Genomic DNA, 17,781 nt, shown 5'->3' with positions numbered 1-17,781 from the left:
TCGACGTGCATGGAGCCACGCGATCAACTATATCGGATATATTCCCAACTACTCAGGTCCAATCTAACGAATCACATATACTCGCCTTAGCTGTATAGAATGACTCGAGGCCATAGATATCCTAGCCCTCCATCTTTGGCCGTTCAACCCATCCTTTTTGTAAGTGGTCCCATTACGATCGAGATCATTAACCCTAAGGAACTTGGAAAATTCTCGCTGATATGACCTCGTCGGCAATCATTACTCTAACTAAGTAAATGCCATCATCTATCCTCGCATAACAACGTTGTATTCTATTCCAGCATAGATATAGATAGTGTAGGGGAAACAGCCCAATAGCTTCATAACTGGTCATAACAAGTTAGTAGTTACTACTAGATATTGATACACCGCCCTAAAAACTTCTTTTTCAGGGGTATAACTTAGTCGACAGCAGGTCAAGTGATACAGTCGGTAAATATCCGCAACTTAATCGGATTAAATGCGTATCATAACAATATCATTCGCTCGTGATCCTACGGCTCTAAGAGACGCTACAGTCTACCCTGCTTCCAGTCATGTCTCCAGGATCATTAGTAATCCTGCTGATGCACAGGGTTAGGTATTACGCAGAGTTAATCTAACCTCGTATCGGCGTTCAAGATGGCGCCCTCCATCTTCCTCGCCACCTTTATGCCCGCCTCGGACTCGGATCAAGGGAACCCCAGTTTAGGAAATGCTGCTAATACAGTAAAAGCTGAACCTCCTATTTCCGTGAGTCCTACCCTAGCTCCCTTTTCTAGTGCCGAATTCTGCATCTCGTCTTATGGTGGGCAGGCAAAATAAAATGCTGACGGAAGTCAAGCATAAGCTGAGAAGATATCTTGTGCAACTCCACGAAAGCCAGACCGCACCTCCACACAGACCCCGAGTACCTACGTACGCCTCTCTAAGCCAAGATCCTTCCCGTGGGGCTGAAACCACCACGTTGGTTAAAAATCAGGCATAGGGCTGACAACAGTACAGTTCCACCAATCGTAACTACCGGGTCTTAGATATGATTACCAACGCATCTCTTGGCCATCGGGAATGCTCGAGAGTCTTGTTTATTCCAGATGACAAAGAGAAATCTCTTAGGCCGCGAGTAAAGCCAAGAACGAGACAAACAACGACGCCAGGGGTTATTGTAGTAGGATCCTTCGTTAGATGGATAGCCAGGCAAGGCATAATTGTGATGAAGGCCACGTTAGAGTCCGTATATACGACCTTTCTTCTTCGTAGTTCCGATGCCCAACTCGAAATAGATGAAATATATCAGCATCTAGAAAGAAGATGATCCGAAGTACAGTGCGATAGCGATGCTTAGACACGAACTTGGACCCTTTACGTCACTCACAAACGATCATGACTATGTTGCCTTTTCAAAACATATTTCACTATGGTATAAGCCCAGACGAACAGGTGAGCTTTGACTAATTTCCCCCGTGCTACAATTATTAACAGTATACCCATTCATAATAAATGTAAACAAAGCATGGAACCCCAGGCACTAACCAATTCCTGTTTTCTTCAACGTATGACAACGACCTGCTTCAAATTGGCCTTTCAGCTCGACTCGGTATACATGGAACTGCACAGCATATATTAGCACTATTTCTTCGGGTCTAAATCTCTCGCAATACGTACCCGGTATAGGTCGTAGGAGGCACCGTGACAAACCTGTCCGTGTTCGCCCAATCTTCGTTCCCTGCCGCATTTCCCGTGGTAGGGATGCCCATGGCATCGCAGGCGTCGAGGTGGTCCTGCGGGATCGTGTAATTTCGGAGCTTGTCGGGGGCCTCGATGAGAGTGATGCTCAGGCCCATCTCGACGTGCCACTCGACGTGGCAGTGGAACAAGAAGACCCCGGGGTTCTCGGCCTTGATGCGGAACACTGCATACGACTTGGGGTTGACAGCTACCGTGTCTCGCCGTGGTGGTATGTCGTTGATGGTAACGTCAGCGCTCCAGTTCCCCGTCTGACTCTCGGGGCGCGCGAGGACTTGGAATTGGTGCCCGTGTAGATGAAAGGGGTGAATGGCATCGTTGTTGTTATTTACGATGATTTCCAGGATCTCGCCGTACTCGACTACAAAAGCGTTGACTTGGCCGTACGCAGCAGTCTCTGTGTTATTTTCTCCTAGTGACGCTGCCGTATATAAGGCGGGCACTTTTTGCGCGATGTACGTCGTGTCATTGAAGCAAGCCCTAGGGTAGTCGTTGGCGTCGAAGCAGTAGTCAAAGTTCAGCACTAACTGCTTGTCAACCGGCTCATAGACGCTCTCGTTATCATGAGGCTGGAAAGTTGTATCGTCGAAAGGCTCAAATGCTTGGACGGTAACTGTCCCGCTCGTGTCCTTGTCTGAATCTGTGATCAACATTCCCGTGACATTGAATGGGTATAGAATCGGTCTTGGCGGATTCTTATCTGCGAAGTCTTGGTTCACGTCCAATGCAACTAAATAAGGATAATTCCGATCTGTGTCTTCGGGAATGGTTATTAGAGCGTCGAACCGTTGCGCGGCAGAGATTCGAAGTTGTTGTGCAGTTTGCCTTTGCACGTACGACGCGTCAATCGAAATAACATCCATGTCCAGCGAGTCAAAATAGAGAAAGGTAGAAAACATGGCAGACCAATTGATTATTCGGAAACGATATGTCTTTCCAGCCTCGACGGATATATGACTACCATCACCATCATTGACAATGGTGCTATTCGGAAGCGGTGGCGCGAATTGTGTATTATTGGGGTTGATCATCGCCTCCATCAGTGTTGGCGTCTGGTCCCGGTACCTATGTTATTGATTTGTGAGCAACCCGAAGAGGCCCTTTACTATTTCATACGTTTGAGCTCACCAGTCAGAAAGGGTGAGGATGACTTCTTCGTCGTAATCATCTTTATAAGGGTCGTCGGGATCGTGAATAATGAGCGGGCCACGAAAACCGTCTGGATATTGCCCCATGCTATGAGAATGATCTGTCATGCTATTGTCAATATAGGAGGCAGCCCAGCTGTCAAGAGCCTTCTTCTACTTACACCAGTATGTACCAGGAGCATCTGCCTATGTATATCGGTCATCAGTCTGATTGTTCCCTCCCAATAGTATTACCTTGCCTCAACATTACTTACATAGAACCGATACCTGACGGAATGATCTGGAGGCAGAGGGCATTGGTTTGTACCGACGGCGCCGTCCATCGAGTTCGAACTTATTTGGTTGATGCCATGGAAATGGAGGCCAGTGGTCTCGTTCCCCAGTTTGTTATTCAAGTCAATACTGACGAAATCGCCAACGTTTGCCTCAATAGTCGGGCAGGGCCAAGCATCGTTTATCCCTATGACTGGTCTTCCAAATCCATCTGGGCTGGCAAATACCCAAGTCACGTTCCAGTCGTATGTCACCGTCTTTGCCGACGACCCTGTGGCCTGGGTCAACGCGATAAGCAAGGGAAGGCATCCCCTATGCATCGCATTCGATAGGAACTCTATGTTGGCAGGGCGTGAGTCTTCGAGGTACGAATCTAGGAGTATAAACTGAGCAAGAATTTAAGATAGCGAAGATCGAAACGCTTGAAGAGCAAATGTGTCGGATACGGGCCTCCATCGTCTCTTTTAATGGTAACTTGACGGCGATATTTGATAATGAGTTCCTACTACTTGAAGACGCTCAGACCTCCTTATGGGACGCAACGGGAGTTATCCCGTACACTCTTCGCGATCCAACTTCCGGATAGCTTAAACTTGCGGACTCACGAGAGCGATACTGACGCAGACTAGGAGTATTAAACTGTTTGCGAGGCCAAGTATATTTTCATAAGGGTGGAAGGGCTGACGCGTTGATGCTGAACTTCAGATATACGACCCTTCCGAAGCACCATTATCAGCCCGGATGTCCGTTGCAAATGAAGTCGGCTGTCAAGGTTATTGCCATCGAGGCGTGTATCGCATACACGGAAGAAACGGCTTTTGACATATGTCACTATTTACGCTCGGATCGCGCTATTAGACTTAGTAGATTTATGATCAGCATGTTTCAGAAGCCACACTCTGGGGAAACTGAGGCTGTAGGATAACCCAAAAGTACTAGGGGGTTAACGTTCATGAACACCCCAAGGTGGGTGTAAAATGCAAATGCTAATGAAGAATAAAAAAAATTTTCAACAGAGGGTGTAAATACCTATCCAGCAGCATCCTTAGAATCAGTTACGAGATGTAATAAGATACGGTGTAATTGCACCGATATCAATTTATAACTAGCAACCTGCCTTGAGTTCCTGAGCTTCAAACCACTTTTATTTCACACCTTCGCATAGTTAAGTGTAACTACCTACCTAGGTAGGCAAAGCTGCTGTCAGAACACTTAGACATTACAAGCCTTATACTGACAATGCGACTTAGCTATTTTATCCGTGGGGAGATACCGCCTAGCGCCCGAACGGGAACTTAATCTCACCCACAGACGCGACTATCCTCAACCTAGAGCATATCTCACAAGTATAGGGGAAAGTCCTCCTAAAATAGTGGTAATAATTTACGAAGATTAAATCAATATTTATACCAACTTAGTTTCGTACTATAATAAAAAAAACTCTAGAATCAAGGGTAGTCAGGATCCGGATAGTTCGCCCACCGCCTCTCAGCTGAGCCAAAGGCCGTCAAAGACTCCGCACTCGGCTCCAACTCGAGAATAATAATCTCATTCTCGGCATCAGGTCTGAGGAGTGTTCCTGGGAGATACAGCGACTGCTGCGGCCCGACGATCCAGTACCTCCCAAGGTTGAACCCGTTTACCCAGACGTTCCCCTTGACGCCGTTGGGCACTTCCAGGAACGTATCCAACGCCGCTGGATCAGTGTTGCTGCCACCGTCTACCTTGAAGCTACCGCGGAAGAATATAGGTGGAGATCCGGTTGCTATCGCGCTGGAACTAGGCTTGCGTTCGGTGGGAGGCGCATCGAGAGGTAACGAGTACACGTCCCAGCCACTTACTACCTCAGGTCCGATCGTCACGTTGCCTTTGATACCCTTGTACGGGTCCTCAAGAGCTACGAACGTGCCAGACTCCCGGGACCAGTAGTCAACCCTACCGAGGTTCTCGACTAACAGCTGCAATGTGTCCCCTGGCTGGAGCGACAACCTAACCTGTGCCGGTTGACTATACGTACTGTCGATAACACCCCGTCTAGTCCCATTCACATAAACAATAACCCTGTCCCTAGCCCGATCTCCAGGCTGCAAGTCCCCTTCAAAACTAGCAGTGACTTTGTGCTCGTAGAGGACGAATCCATAGTCCTGACCCAGCTCCTCCATCGTCGGCGGCGAGACGCTCGTCGCCTTATTTCCCAACGTATCGAACAATGGGATCGTCGGGGAGAGAGTCATGTTTCCAATCTCAAGCAGAGGGATATTCTGCGGCGGCTCGGGGATGCTCCCCTCTGGCACATACTTCTGGATCGCGTCGCGAAACGTAAAATACATGTCCGTCGTGCGACCGCTCTCGTCCAGCGGCGACCCGTAGTCGTAGCTCGTTATGAACACCGCTGTGTAGTTCTTCCATATCGCGCCGTTGCTAAATCCAAAGTTCGTCCCGCCGTGGAACATGTACAGGCTTATCGAGTTATTTTCTCCAAGCACGTAGTCGAGGTCATTCACGTACTGTTGGATCTGTGACGGGTTTCCGACCGCAGTGTTATGGAGATTTTCCGATCCCCAGTAGTCGGGCCCGGAGGTATAGTACTCCCCGTCGAGCAGAGGGCCGAGCTCGGTAGGATCGGTTACATATTGATCCCGCGCCGCGAATCCTGATCTCGGGTCCCCGTCGATCGCGGCTAGTACGCCCGGGACTTCGCCGCCTTTAAGTGTCCAATCCACTCCGCCGTCATTCGTGTAGAGTGGTACTTCGAAGTTTTCGAGAAGAATATCCCTCAGTCCTTGCGTGTAAGTGTGGTCTTCCCCATATGACCCATACTCATTCTCAACCTGAACCATTAACACGGGGCCACCCCGTGTTACCTGCAAGTCCTTCAAATCACTCGCAAGACGCTTCAAATAACTTTCCGCCACCTCCATAAATGCCTCATTAGAAGACCGTACCCGCATCCCCGGAACCTGAGCAAGCCAGGCAGGGAATCCTCCCCATTCCCTCTCTCCGCAAATATAAGGCCCAGGTCTAAGCACCACATTCAACCCTTCCTCCTGAGCGACTCGGAAAAACCTAGCAATATCGTTACTTTCTTCATCGCTAGTCCATTGGCCTTGCCTTGGCTCAAGGAGATTCCAGTATACGTAACTGAAGATAGTATTGAGTCCCATAGCCCTGGCTTTAGCCAAACGGTCGCGCCAGTATGCCGGCGGGATACGCTGGGGATCCATCTGCCCGCCAATGATAACATATGGTTCGCCATTGAGTAGGAAAGACTGACGATCGTAAGTGAAAGCTGGCGCCGCGGCCGATTGCGTCGTACTCGGCGAGAGATCCGAAGCCCACGCCGGGCTAAGGAGAGCCAAGAGGCTCACTACAGGTTGATACCAGCGCATCTTCTACTGTACTCGAGAATTGAAGTGCATACCAACGTTTGCTATCTCGAAGGCATCCTCTTATGAAAGGCAGATGAGCCGGTATATCATGCTACCGACGAGTGAGCGTTCCATGCCCTTCCCCGCTTTGGCGACGAGGGTTTATGGAATATACCTACGAAATCCGGGCTTGGTGAAGAACGTTACATCCACTAGGTTACATAGTAACCCCTAGCTATGAAATCCCCGGTCGAAGAGCAAATACGAACTCCTACTCTAGCCCCACAACCATTATCACGTAGCATAGATTCGTTATCTTAGGCAATCTTGTTATGAACGATAGGAGCAATAAGACGACGGAATGTAGAATCCAGTAGTTAGGACGGGCTATTTTTAATGTTAGATTAAAACAGAGTATGCGAGTTTGCTTGCTTGCTTGCTGAGCAAAGCTGCGGTGTAGATCTAATGTGTATGAAGTCCTTCTATTTGCGCGCCTGACCTGTCCTTTACAACTCCAGTTCAACATCCATAACGCAAAACTGCTTATATGCGGTTAACAATCGTGCCACGCGGCATATTCTCACACGGAATTGAGTCGCCTATTTTGCCAGCAAGGCTTAACTTCTAACCGGGCTCTTGCTTGATCAGGCTGGGGCTTCAAATATACGTTCGACGCCCTTCCATTCCCCTTTCGCCCTCTCCTCCCAGTAGCCCTCTTTGCCCAGCTTCAACTTCCACAACTCTTCTCCGTCCGGCGCTTCAGGCACCTTGACGAACCATCGCGGCTTATACTCTTCGCCCTTCGTTTCCAGATCTCTCCTCCTTGCGCGCTGCGCCTCCTCGAGCGTCACCTTCCACTCTTCGGCATCGTCAAGTTTGCCTTGCTCCGCAAGCCGCTGGTCAGGACGCAATCGGGTGTCTGTAGGTGGTAGCCGACCCTCCTCAACGGGTGTTATTTCGTTAAGCGTGGCGCTAAATTCCGGCAGGCCGTAAGTGTTTGGCGCGTTGGGAACTAGTTGACCAGCCTTCCAGACCTCCTTGTTGGTTGTTTTGCCACCCTCCACAACGCGAAGTGAAGATGTCCAATTGCCTACGAGGCCGGTTCCAGTCTGGCTTCCATCCGCATCACAGACTTGGACCTCAACGTCTTCGCTCCGGCCGCCGAACATACCCTTCGTTTTGAATTCGATGTTAGCTTTTGCTCCTGTAGAATCGTTGCATACGGTCATCGTCCCAACCGGTTCAACATATTTCTCGCCCATGACGACATTTCTCAAGAACATAGTCGCAATATTCCACGAATATAGCTCATCGGTGCCATCTGGGAGTCGCAAGGCTACGCGAACCCGTCCTTCAGTAGTCAATTCGGCACTCTTACCCCAGAATTTCTGTGATGGAGCGGGGCTTTGCGTGAGCGACCAGACTGCAGCATCGGCATGCATTGCAACGCGCAGCGGACGGTGGGTGACCTTCTCAACAATAAGCCTAAATCCACCGGGAACCTCGCTCTCGGTACGAAGAAGCTCGAAAGTTTCGCCTAGAAGGGGGTTGAATGGTTTACGCATGGCACGCTCTTTTACACGGTTGACGCTAAGATTAGAAATAGCAAATGCAGTAACGTATACCATGCGGTCCTTTGGAGCTTTCTGCTGCGCTGCTTGGTCAAGAAGCTGGGCATACTCGAGCTGTTCGGCCACACGCTGCAGTGTCGATATAGGCTCGTTGGACGAGACAGGCATGCTAATCGTACTTAAATCTTTGCCAACGTTTTTGCGAAAGAATGCGATTAGACTAGGTGGCGGAACAGTAGCCGCGGGGATAGTTTTTCGTCGTTCTACAGCGATGTCGACCGGTAATGGAGCCAGAGATTTGGGTCGGACAGGGAAAAGAGCCGCGGCACCACTAGCTCCTGTATTCCCTTCACCATCTTCCACGGACGATGTTGAAGATGTGTCATCAATAGTAGCATCATCAGCCTCGGATTCGTGGGAATCTTCATCGCTCTCACGGCGACCAATCATCATAACCTGCGCTCTGCTATCCGTTTCGCCTCCCTCAGCATCAAAGAACTCTTCAGTTGACGCTGTGGACTCGAGACTTCTTCGAGACGTAGAAGGACAAGGCATTGGTATTCGCCGTCTCTTGCTATTAGCAAGTACCTTAGTGAACTCTGAGACAACCGAATCCAAGTCATTCAGAAGAGCAGCACAGTGGTCGTGTGTATTTTGCTCCGTTTTCTCACCGTGGCTAGACCCATTCGGTTTTATCGTAGCTACTGATCCGGGTGTTGGAATAGCCAAAGCCGACGAGGCTCCTGGTGTCGACGAATCTGGCGGAAGAGGCGAGGCGCTTTGCTTTCTCTTCCAGAATGGGCGCTTGTCCTGTGCCGCTGGGGTAAAGTAACCATCACCACTCTCTGGAAGAGCCGCCGGGGAAGCTGGAGATAAGTGTGAGCTTTGAGGGCGTTGTGGTTGTTTCTGTACAGCTATATCTTTGACCAAACGGCGCAGAGCATCTCGCGTACCGACAATACGGCTAACCAACGTCTCAACTTGTTCCCAGTCCCGGTCTTCATCTTGCTGTGAGTTCGGCAAGCTGGCTTGCTTAGGAGTTGCCACGGTAGGCTTTTCGGGAGAAGGTTCCTCAAGCATTGGTTCGAGGCCCCTTGCGATCCTACTTGCCTTTTCTAAGGCACGTGCCCATTCGTTGAATTCCTTAGCATTAGATGCCCTTAGATGCCAAACTTCTGCTCCAGAATCGATATTGATTTCTCTCCGTCGCTCATCTGCGGCAATTGCAGCCAAGCTTAGGGGAATAGCTCCTCTTAATGCAGACGAGTTTCGATTGTGATAATATGACATGGTGCAAGACGAATAGTCCAGGGAAAAGAATCTACGGGCATAGCCCTGGCCCTTCTTTCTCCGCCTCTTCAATAGAGTACCCGTGTATGTAGTTGACGATGCTATTCCATCACTACGAGCACCCATAGACTTGGCCCGTTGGCGGCCGGCCGGGTGACTCTGTAAACTCTCAGTAGAGTCGGCAGGAATATCCCCTAGATGCGGGTTTGATTTTCCGAGGCTAGTCCTACTGCTGTTTGCGTGGGAATTGGCTTGGAGGTTTGGGAGATGGTGTGCTCCTTGCGGCGGTGCACCTGTAGGGTAGGTAAGAAGGACGAAGGTCGCTGTCTTGGACGTTTGCTTTGAGAAGGTATTGTCAAATATTAAGCCGAACATCCCTCCATAACCCTTGAACACATCATATGTTCCCATGGATACTTTGTCGGCCTCGCATTTTCCATACCATTTCACTGGAATGAACCCCTTACTAGCCAGTTGCTCCTGTGCCGTGCTAGCATCTTTCTTCGCAAAGCGACTACCCTTTCCTTGGCCATCAACATGTTCGACATCGGTATTTGAGCCGTCCAGTGTCGGGATAGGGTTTGTCGCGCCGGTGCCGGGGTGTTTAACGATGCCAAAATTACTAGAACACGTTCAAGTCAGGATTATGACGTTATTATGAACAAGGTAAAGGATTATATAGGAGGTACTTACATCGACTTCTTATGCGGCTGGACACTCCATGAAATAGTTTGGCCTTCGTCGACCTTAACCCATCGCACAATGTAGGACTGTTCGGGCAGAAGTTAGTTCTCGGGCCTTGCGGGAATCGTCATGCCTCCAATAATAGGGCCAGGCACACCTTGCTGTGGATTTCTAGTTGCTCTATCCCTGCCATTTTCAAAGTCGCGGTTGATCAGTAGTAACCGGCGTACAAATTAGTTTTCAGACGAGCCGTGACATTTCCGTCAATTGTCAATTGCCGAGAGAATTGCTGAGCGTAAGGAGAAAGACGACGGGGTATTATTCGTGAGGAAGCAAAGTAGAAATATGTCTGCCTGTTAACTCCCCATAAGCTGATGTTACTGCAGTCTGCAGGATAGCTGCATTAAACTCAGCCACAACAGTTTTGGGGGTATGTATTATGTATGTACCTAGGAATCAATATGTAAGAAGTTTGATGTACATAGACGAAGTTTGATGATTCACGATTCCTCGTCTTGTGCAAAGTTGCCGTCGAATATTGTTTCTGCTAAATTGTTTGGGAAAGAAAAAGGGGAATTGACGATTCAGTTTGTAAAATACCAAAAGCATCCATATGAATTAAAGTATTGGTACGAGCTGCGGATAGGCGGACACGACCTAACCATTGCGCTTGCTGGAGACGTACTTGCACGAAGCTATATTTGGTTAGTGCCTTGGCTAATTCAGATGAGTGGGGAGATTGAGTTGTGGCGTACACCACAACGTCCATCTATTAATAACTCATAACTACCCCTTTTAGTTATGTACCTACTATGTAGGTAGTTAGCTAATCTTCACATGCCCCCTAAATTCAAAAAGGTAGTAGTGAATCTAACCTCAAATAATGATTCGACTTATGGACAGCACTATACGGACTTGTGAATATTGTCCAATAGTATAGACATGGAAATTTCAATTTCAATGATCAACGTCCCCATAAGCTAACATCAACTACTCAGTGACCAATTACCTTCCGACTTATTGAATACTTTATAGACAACTTAACAGTCACGAATTCTAGCAACGCTCTTTACTCGAGTAGTATACTTTTGATGGTTCTTCGCTAAAGATGAGATAACTGGTAGAGTACGCTATTATTCAATTAGCAGTACATACATTACTATCACATTATAACAAGCAGACAATTGTTACCTCAGGTAGGTATATATTATAAACTTACTATACACTTCCATACTAGTTATTGAATAAAAGTAGACGTGACTCTTTAGGCAGTCATTGATCTATCATAAGGATGAACCATATGCCCTAGCTCTTCTACATTGCCATCTTATTTTGAAGAAAAAAACTATATAAGAGAGAGGGCAGCTTCCTTTCCATTATTCCAATGATCCACCATCATACCAACACCTTGTTCGCCAGTCTAAACTGCATCCTGAAAAACATCCAGTAACCCCTTAGGAGCTCTTGATACGACGATCTAGTGACACAAACCGCCATGTTGACTTGCTACAGAAGAGTAGTACGGACTGTCTGTAAAAAATGCAACACTCAAACCGTGGCTCAGGACTACGAAGCGCATGACCTTCTATGTCCTCAGCTCCTAGGAATCGCACCATGTCCTAATCAGCCCTTATGGATTAACGAAGCCCAAATCGACAAGGATTATTGTGCATTATGCTCCTAGCACCGGTTGGTGAAATTACACTTCGCGCGGCGAGATGTCATAGGTGGTACGTATTGAGAACCATCCACAACAATTCTCTTGGCAATAAATTAACTCGTCTTTTCTACAGAAGGGGCTTGATCCCCAGGCACTCTCTACGGGGAAACCGCCATGAATGACAAACATTTAGCCAGCTTTCGGGGCTTTTGGTTGTCACAGAACGAATATACGCAGGTGTTCTTACGGGGGCAGGTGTAGGAGGCGCAAGATGGGCAGTTTGTTTCGCGATTATTTCGAGGTTTTAGTCTTCTGGCTACCAGTACTTAGTATAAGCCACTGATAGAGGTTTCCCAAACCCATACGTAAGGTTCTGTGCCATCTGTGCACATGCTGATGACGTTGATGATGTGTATAAGAAATATGAAAGCTGGCAGCTTAGTTAACTACTGTAGATGTTTATCTTGCCGCACTTGAGTTTGCCTGTATACCGAATTTACTACGTTTGCCACAATATATTCTTGGTAATTTTGTCCTATTATTATTGGTGAATGATATCAAGACTCATGTATAGGGAATTTGCGCAATTATTGAGGGTTATTAACAGTTCAATATTTAAATTTACCACCCGTTTTGTTGGCATCCCTCTTCTCGACCATAGCCCCTATTAGTTGGTTCGTTACTCTCTTCATATCCTAATCTTTTCTAAGACCCAACTATACCGTTATTACCCCGGTATTTTAGTGGCATGCGTCTATATATCTCTTCGCATTAGTAAGTCAGCGTAACGGAAAGATTTTATGTTGTATTCTTATTTTTCTAGTGCTCTCTTCTTACTATATCTTTATGATTTAATTTAATCGTCATGTCGAAGTGCCTCTTACAGAAATGTAAGATGCCACTCCACGTATAAAATGTTCTAATCCACCCCCTTTCCCTCATCAAGCTGAGGAATCCTTCATAAATTATAAGGGTAGACTTTAAAATTAGCACTTTAGAGATTTTCCCCTGATAAATCGATGAATTATCTATTACTGTTCAGTTGTAATCAGCAGCATGGGAACCTTGGAAATAAATAAGTGATGCTTTGGTGACAATTAACATCCCAGCGGTACATACGAATAGCTTATATATTTTGTACGATTGTCTATGCTTGTATCCCAACACGTCTAAGTATTAAAATTAATTTAACTATTGAGAGTTATAAGCACGTCAATGTGGTAGTCTTACCCCTGACACTTGGTTAGGGGTAATGGGGGGTCTTAGAATTAGAACTGTTATAAGCCTTTGATATGCTCGACCTTTAGATTTAATATTAGTGGCGGTTATGCCTAGAATGCTCCCCATCCTCGTAATAAGAACAAAATTGTATTCAAATCCCTGAATGACATTTACTTGATTGATCACCAATATATTAACCTCCTGCTCCCCTCTTTTCTGACATTGAATCCGATCTTCGAGCCAGCGGAGTATCCACTCTGGTCCTTTCTACCGGCCCTGTACTGGCCTCCCGTTTCTCAAGGTTTCCCGACGCCGTCTCTGATGGATCATTTGATTTCCAGGGATACAATCCATCCTCCGACATCGGCGACGGGGGCATATCCAATCTCTCATATCGACCTTGACTCCGAGTAGACGATGACAGCGATGAAACCACGGAGGTCCCCCTTTCTAGCGTCGCCGGCGAGAGCACAGCTTCTGCCGGGCGCACGGGGGAAGTGCTCGCAGCGATTTCTTCTTCTGATTGTCGATTCTGCCCCTCAAACTTCCCATACGCCGAGGTTTGCGAGTCGTACATCTCCTGCTGTTCCTGGTTCTCAATTTTCCGGGACCTGTGGCACCACTTGACAATCCAAATCGGGATGAACAAACCGGTGGCCACCGCCCCTGCCCGATACAGGGCACGCACGTAGCTTGGATCTTTGCCTCCTATCTCGTTTTTCCTTCGCCGCTCTCTGAAGCCAAATGCGACTAATGACGCGAGGAATACGAGTAGTATTAGCCCAACAATGACAATTACTGGAATGGCCCAGGTGGGAATTTGTTGACTCGGGGTTCCACTTTCCAATGATACGGCCTGTGGACTCAAGCTTGAACTGCTTAATGGCGTGTTGTAAGTATTCGAGCTTGCATCATTAGATAATGTGCACCCTGTAGGATCAGACACAACCGTGGATGTAGGAGAAGATACGGGCGTAGGCGTAGCTGGATTCGGAAAAAACGAAACGCTATAGATAAGTGTAGTTGTAGAACTGGACGTAGTAGATGATATTTCACTCGAAGTCAAGGGCTTTATACTGTGTAGTTCTTTATGTTCTCCGATCTCCGGAATTTCTAATAGGGGATTGACACCAGTGGGTTCCTTTCCAGTCACGGCGCTGATCGGTGACCTATGGGAGCTCTCGGCCTCGTAATATGGAAGAAAGGCGACCATTTTACCCATACAAGGTTAGAGTGACGCGAGTCTCCCTTCGTCCTCCTAGAATCAACAATCCACAGCTGGGTAAGTTGTCTAGGTTTGTAAATGCCAGCTCTTAGATACACCATGAAAGCCTGGAAAAACAAAGGTTTACAGCGAGCGTCCTGTTTATGGCTACTGTGAAATAAATCTGGGCCAATTGGCCTATTTATTTCTAGACACCCGGCGTAGTTTGCGGAAACATTTTACATGGCAAAACCGGACGGGGCTGGGGCGCGGTCGATGATCGCGCGGTCAGTATTGGCTCGTTCTATGCACATTGGAGCCAACTAGAATCGATGTTGTAGGAATGAAACAATAGGGCTGCACTCTTTATGGTCTGGGTGTTATATTCATGTGAACCTATATATTAGAAATAGACTACTAATTCTCATACGAGGTGGACCCCATGGGCCGTGTCACCAACCTTTTCATATAGATATTCGGACTACCTAATGAAACTGTCGGTCAGCTTAACATATACTTGGTTCATAGGACTCATGTGTCCGGTCAAGGTGGGAAGTACATATATACATGGGGCGGTTGGGGGCGGTACATCTCGATTATACATTGGGGGCTCACCTGTTTTCTAATGTATCATAAAATAATATGGTTCCCTTTCGTACAACCCTTTTTTATTGAATACGGCTATTGTTTCATCAACGGCTCTGTCCCGACTTACCTATAGTTGTCTTGTTAATCGAAACGTAGGGTCGTAAAGACGCAGAGCGAGGGCCAGGAATTAAATGAATAGCATAAGGTCGACTAAGCTCAGCCAACTTACTCGCCTGTAAAACTAGGCGGTTGCATTTTCATCAAGGATCCAAGCCACCAATATCTCAAACAGTATGGGTGGCCTATGAGGACTTATACCGGCATTATGAGCGCGAAGTGGCGCTCAGATACGCGCGTTGAGGTTTCACTCGACGGCCCCAGTCGACTGGATAGGAGCAACTACATACTAGTAAGCATAAATTGGGCACAAGGATAACAAATGCGCTTCAACCTAGGCCTGACTCTCCAGGCATAATTGGTATGGGTAGCACAAATGGTATAGACATCACTCTAACTCTTCTCTTACCTACCTAGGTATCTATATGCTACCCTCAGATGGCAATGTTACACGACATTTCCGCCACCACACTGGAAATGCAAGTCTCAGTGCTATTTTTACACACAAAAGTGCAACACATGATATCAAACTAATTGGGAATATTCTAGGGGTAAGGGTGTGACAAGCGATCAAAATAATAGTTTCATATACTTCCTACCTATATACATGGAAAATGTTTAAATTCCTTACAACATGTTCGCTACCAGTCTACTTCACTTGTTCCTTCCCATACAAGCTATAATATATAAGATTAGTAGAGATTATAAGTCTTGCACAAGGTTTAAAAACGAGAGATATAACAGTATTTATTGCAAAATCTGGATTTTAAGGAGGCATGAATTCTTGAATACATCGGTATTCCAAAATTCAAATAATATCTCTTGTCAAAGGCAGCTTTACAAAAACTTAACCTAATACTTTACGAATTTTATAATAATACCAAAACACCTAAACAAGAATTTCTGTTCAATTCATATGTTAGATTACAAGTGATAGGAAGGAAACTAATTCGTTAACCGATTAGTGAGTCCAGAGTCTTACGAGGGCCAGGTTCTGACCCCTAATATTAAAGAGATGATGTTTTTATATTCCGCAATCAATTTGATTGTCTCCCTATAGAGCCTATGGACGAACCAATCATGCAAGCCGAATATCTCATTCTGGGCTTTTGTAGGCAATTAGCACATTCCCTACTTCCTCTAAAGAAAGAGCTCCACAAATGCTAATGCAAATGAAGCCGCGATATCGCAATAAAGCAGGCTTAAGTTCCCCATGGTGAAGAAAATTCCGATGACTAACTCAGTCTACCAGTCTAGACAAGTGCATGCCGTCCCAAAGAGGAATTAGAAATGTCTCTAAACGGTCATTATCACCTGCGAGGTCGTTGTACTCGCGAATGGCAGCCACGGCGATGGCCTGGAAGGACTCGGGGTCATCGAAGTCAGCGGGTCGCGAGGGGTTGTTCTCAGGGTCGGCAACTAGGCCCTTACGTAGCGTGTTGTCCGCTGCAATGATGCCGCCGGGCCGGAGGAGTCGATTCTTAGCACCTGGAGCCGACATCTCTAGTATCTGGCGTAGGTAGCCGCTGTAGCCCGTCTTGTCCGCGTCGATGAAGATGATATCAAAAGGTTCGCTTGTATCAGCGAGCTTGGGGAGACTGTTGGCATCCAAGAATATTAGGTTAGTTGCATGCTAAAAGGGAGAGGAGGGGGGATAGGGGTACTTACGTTTCAGCAGCAGGACCGACATGTACATCGATATTCTCGTAGCCTTGTTCCTTCCAAGCCTCCTGTGCTAACTTGGCGTACTCTTCGTCGTACTCGAGGCCAGTAACTTTACCCTGAGGGCCGACAGCGTGGCTCCAAATCACTATCATGACGTTAGTAATTGTCAACAAGCAGAGAGTATTCGGCGAAGTCTCGGAGTAATCGACCCTAAGCGAAGTTGATTTTGGAACACCAAACTCCCGAGATAGGATAAAAGGAGGAATGGACCTGGATAATATTACATACTAGCCGAGAACCCAACATAAACACCAATCTCAAGAACTGTCAATTATGTTAGTTATATTTCAGAGTACGGTAAACTTCAGTGTTTTGTTATAAACTTACCTCGTTTAGCGCCAATGGCTCGAGCAAGGAAGACAAGGGCCTTAGACTGGAAGGTTGAGATCATATAATTGGAATCATCGCGCTCCCTACAGATGCGGTAATGGTATTCTCTGAGAAGCTGAGGAATATCAAGTGACTGAGCCTCCGAGTATGCGGTAACCTGACGACCTGTATACGGGGTGTCGTAGAGAGACGTCCCCTGCTTCATAGTGTCGGTATTTATAGGTTAAATGATTATATTAGTCGGTGTCTAATGCAATATGGTTAGATATCTGACAAAGGTAGGTAGGTACCTATTCTTTATGAAGTGAGGAATATAAAAATATGGGTAGATACGTACATTGAGGTTGGCGGAGGAGACAAAGGGTGCTGAAGAGTGTTTTTGAATATGGTAAGTTGAAGAAAACTCGCCGACCGGTGCTGTGCTATAAAGGGAAAATAAATCAAGAAATTGTCAAGACCTCTGGGGCAATGGCGGCACTTGACTGTTGATAGCTGACGTGGATTTTGTGAGTTTGGGAAGTGACTTCCTACCGTAGGAGGTATTTATACTGTACATTAGGTAGTGAGTTACATACCTAGGAGGTAGGTAGTATGGCGTCACCCCCACTAATATAATACATGTACTTGGTCATGCACTTCAATGGTCATGATCCTCGGTACATGTATCACGAACCGTGCTAACTTAGACTCTTTCAGGTAGACAACTAAGAAGAAAGAGCCCCTACTCTATCCTACACCGATCCCGGAGCCGAAAAACCGAACCCCATATTTGGTAGGTTTATTTTGACAGACCAAGTCCGGTTTCCACGAGTCATGTAACCCGGATCAGATAAGATTATCTCCGACCTTGACAGGG

At 46.9% G+C, this 17,781-nt stretch overlaps 5 protein-coding genes across 5 annotated transcripts; all 5 read right to left on the bottom strand.

The window, feature by feature from the left end:
• Positions 1-1,584: 1,584 nt before the first annotated feature.
• On the bottom strand, positions 1,585-3,707 carry F4813DRAFT_394907 (putative ferroxidase; the record flags this gene model as incomplete). The annotated part of the gene is made up of 5 exons (XM_049247629.1): positions 3,149-3,707; positions 3,056-3,080; positions 2,875-2,995; positions 1,666-2,811; positions 1,585-1,609 (listed from the first exon to the last, which is right to left on the bottom strand). Exons 1-5 carry the CDS (start codon positions 3,485-3,487, stop codon positions 1,585-1,587), a joined length of 1,656 nt encoding a protein of 551 aa, XP_049104732.1. The 5' UTR covers positions 3,488-3,707.
• A 908-nt stretch (positions 3,708-4,615) lies between these two features.
• Positions 4,616-6,556, bottom strand: F4813DRAFT_384346 (glycoside hydrolase family 35 protein; the record flags this gene model as incomplete). The annotated part of the gene is made up of 1 exon (XM_049246078.1): positions 4,616-6,556. The coding sequence occupies one exon, from the start codon at positions 6,554-6,556 to the stop codon at positions 4,616-4,618; it is 1,941 nt and encodes a 646-aa protein (XP_049104731.1).
• Positions 6,557-6,815: 259 nt separating this feature from the next.
• On the bottom strand, positions 6,816-10,661 carry F4813DRAFT_341816 (Oxysterol-binding protein-domain-containing protein). The gene is made up of 4 exons (XM_049241333.1): positions 10,530-10,661; positions 10,238-10,433; positions 10,090-10,166; positions 6,816-10,018 (listed from the first exon to the last, which is right to left on the bottom strand). The coding sequence occupies exons 2-4, from the start codon at positions 10,271-10,273 to the stop codon at positions 7,180-7,182; spliced, it is 2,952 nt and encodes a 983-aa protein (XP_049104730.1). The 5' UTR covers positions 10,274-10,433; positions 10,530-10,661; the 3' UTR covers positions 6,816-7,179.
• Positions 10,662-12,986: 2,325 nt separating this feature from the next.
• On the bottom strand, positions 12,987-14,514 carry F4813DRAFT_341814 (uncharacterized protein). Its single transcript, XM_049241332.1, has one exon. It carries the CDS (start codon positions 14,181-14,183, stop codon positions 13,155-13,157), a length of 1,029 nt encoding a protein of 342 aa, XP_049104729.1. The 5' UTR covers positions 14,184-14,514; the 3' UTR covers positions 12,987-13,154.
• A 1,596-nt stretch (positions 14,515-16,110) lies between these two features.
• Positions 16,111-17,130, bottom strand: F4813DRAFT_384343 (S-adenosyl-L-methionine-dependent methyltransferase; the record flags this gene model as incomplete). The annotated part of the gene is made up of 4 exons (XM_049246077.1): positions 16,111-16,468; positions 16,539-16,680; positions 16,824-16,859; positions 16,923-17,130. 4 exons carry the CDS (start codon positions 17,128-17,130, stop codon positions 16,111-16,113), a joined length of 744 nt encoding a protein of 247 aa, XP_049104728.1.
• Between the last annotated feature and the right edge of the window lie 651 nt (positions 17,131-17,781).

This window comes from Daldinia decipiens, assembly GCF_022478715.1.
Source record: "Daldinia decipiens strain CBS 113046 unplaced genomic scaffold F4813scaffold_1, whole genome shotgun sequence".
In the NCBI taxonomy this organism is placed as follows: Eukaryota; Fungi; Ascomycota; class Sordariomycetes; order Xylariales; family Hypoxylaceae; genus Daldinia; species Daldinia decipiens.
The sequence above is the reverse complement of the archived record's forward strand: the minus strand, read 5'-3'. Positions and strand labels throughout refer to the sequence as shown.

Excerpts from the sequence above, each read along its gene's own strand:
- F4813DRAFT_341816 (XM_049241333.1), bottom strand. The coding sequence starts at position 10,273 with ATGGCAGGGATAGAGCAACTAGAAATCCACAGCAAG. Across the intron at positions 10,167-10,237 it reads AACTAGAAATCCACAGCAAG|TCCTACATTGTGCGATGGGT; the intron begins GTGTGCCTGGCC and ends CTGCCCGAACAG. Across the intron at positions 10,019-10,089 it reads CAGCCGCATAAGAAGTCGAT|TAATTTTGGCATCGTTAAAC; the intron begins GTAAGTACCTCC and ends AACGTGTTCTAG.
- F4813DRAFT_341814 (XM_049241332.1), bottom strand. The coding sequence starts at position 14,183 with ATGGGTAAAATGGTCGCCTTTCTTCCATATTACGAGGCCGAGAGCTCC.